A 1,465-nucleotide genomic window follows, 5' to 3' on the forward strand; every position below is an offset into this window, starting at 1 on the left:
GGGAGCTGGGGACGCTGCACCCTGAGACAGAGCAGGGGTGAGGGGCGGCCGGGAGCTGGGGACGCTGCACCCCGAGACAGAGCAGGGGTGAGGGGTGGCGGGCAGCGGGGAGCTGGTGAGGGGCGCCGTGCCCCCCGGCCTGGAGCACAGGTACAGACCCAGTGCGGGTGGAAGGCCAGGCAGCTGATGGCGCCGACTCTCTGGCCCATGAAGCCGTCGTAGTACTTGATGTTGTTGATCAGCTCCCCGTTGCCGTTGTAGATGGCGGTGAACTGGTTCATCGAGCCGCTGGGGTCGGGGGGGGACAGAGAGGGTCAAGGCGTCCGGGTGGGAGAGGCTTGGCAGCCCCAGGACGAGGTCTGTACTGCTGGGAAGGCCGGGAGCAGACCCCTCCCCAGTCCGCCTCGGGCACCGGGCTGCGCTCTCGGGGGCTGGCCTGGGGGCCAGGCTGGGACGAGTGGGCCGCCAAGAGCGTGTGGACAGGGGTGACATGCCATCTCATCTCTCCGTCTCGTCCCGGCACGGGGGGGACAGGGTGCGGGCAGCACCTACCAGGCAAGGAGGTTGGCCTGCGAGTGGATGTCCAGGGCCGTCAGCCCCTTCACGATCTGCAGCACGTTGACCGACTCCGGCACGCGGGGGTCGAAGAAGCGTACGTCCCCGTTGACACTGCCGGGGGGGAGCAGTGATGCTGCGGGGCTCTGCCCACGAGCCCACGGGCCCCCACGCCCGGGGGCGGCCCCCAGCCCAGAGCCCTGATACTCTGAGCTCCCTGCTGAGCCGGAGGCCGGGTCTGGGGAGACTCAGCGGCATAGGCATAGAGGAGGGTGGGGGCTGCCTGCTCTGTCTGCGGCAGAGACTGCACTCCATCCGGAGACATGGGACATGCCGCGGGCCCTGCCCTGCCCTGCCCTGGTGAGGTCGCCCGAGAGCGGCGCGGTTTTCAGATGACAAATGGGACAGAGCGTCTCTTTGAAGGAATGTGGCGGTGACAGGGAATTACATCTTGTCCCTTTAATCGGCAAACAAACACCTGCTACTCTCAGCCGTGTTGGCAGAGCCGCCAAGAGGGTTTGCCGGTGGACAGCTGGGGATGACACGGGGTCCTGTGGCCTGTGGCCAGTCTGCCTGCCATGCCCTCCTCCTCCTGGGCCGCGTGAGGCTGGGAAGGATGCCAGGAAACTTCCCTTTGCGCCCACAGGCCCAGCCCCCCGCCCCCCGCCGCACGCCCCAACTTCTGTGGCCAATCCAGGCGGACGTTCGTTAATGCCCCAAAATGCCAGAGCTGGTGCTCAACCCCCCAGCTGCGTAAATAGCGAGGCCCGGCCGCGCGTGGGGTGTTTTCCAGCAGAGCTCGTCCCGCAGGCTCCGTACCTGACGCTCATGATGTGACCCTCGGGCTGCTTCTGCAGGTGCGTCTTCACCACCCAGGCTGTGTGCTCGCGGTACGTCATGACACGGCTGC

The 1,465-nt window shown here is 67.2% G+C and overlaps 1 protein-coding gene across 1 annotated transcript in view; it reads right to left on the reverse strand.

Moving 5' to 3' along the window:
* The window catches only part of RPTOR (regulatory associated protein of MTOR complex 1), a 425,613-nt gene that overhangs the window by 762 nt on the left and 423,386 nt on the right, over positions 1-1,465 (reverse strand). Inside the window, 3 exon segments of the mRNA XM_023729162.1 lie at positions 159-288; positions 553-669; positions 1,375-1,461. Coding sequence (XP_023584930.1) covers positions 159-288; positions 553-669; positions 1,375-1,461 — 334 coding nt within the window.

The sequence above is a fragment of the Trichechus manatus genome, unplaced genomic scaffold (genome assembly GCF_000243295.1).
Source record: "Trichechus manatus latirostris isolate Lorelei unplaced genomic scaffold, TriManLat1.0 scaffold00028, whole genome shotgun sequence".
Lineage (NCBI taxonomy): Eukaryota > Metazoa > Chordata > Mammalia > Sirenia > Trichechidae > Trichechus > Trichechus manatus.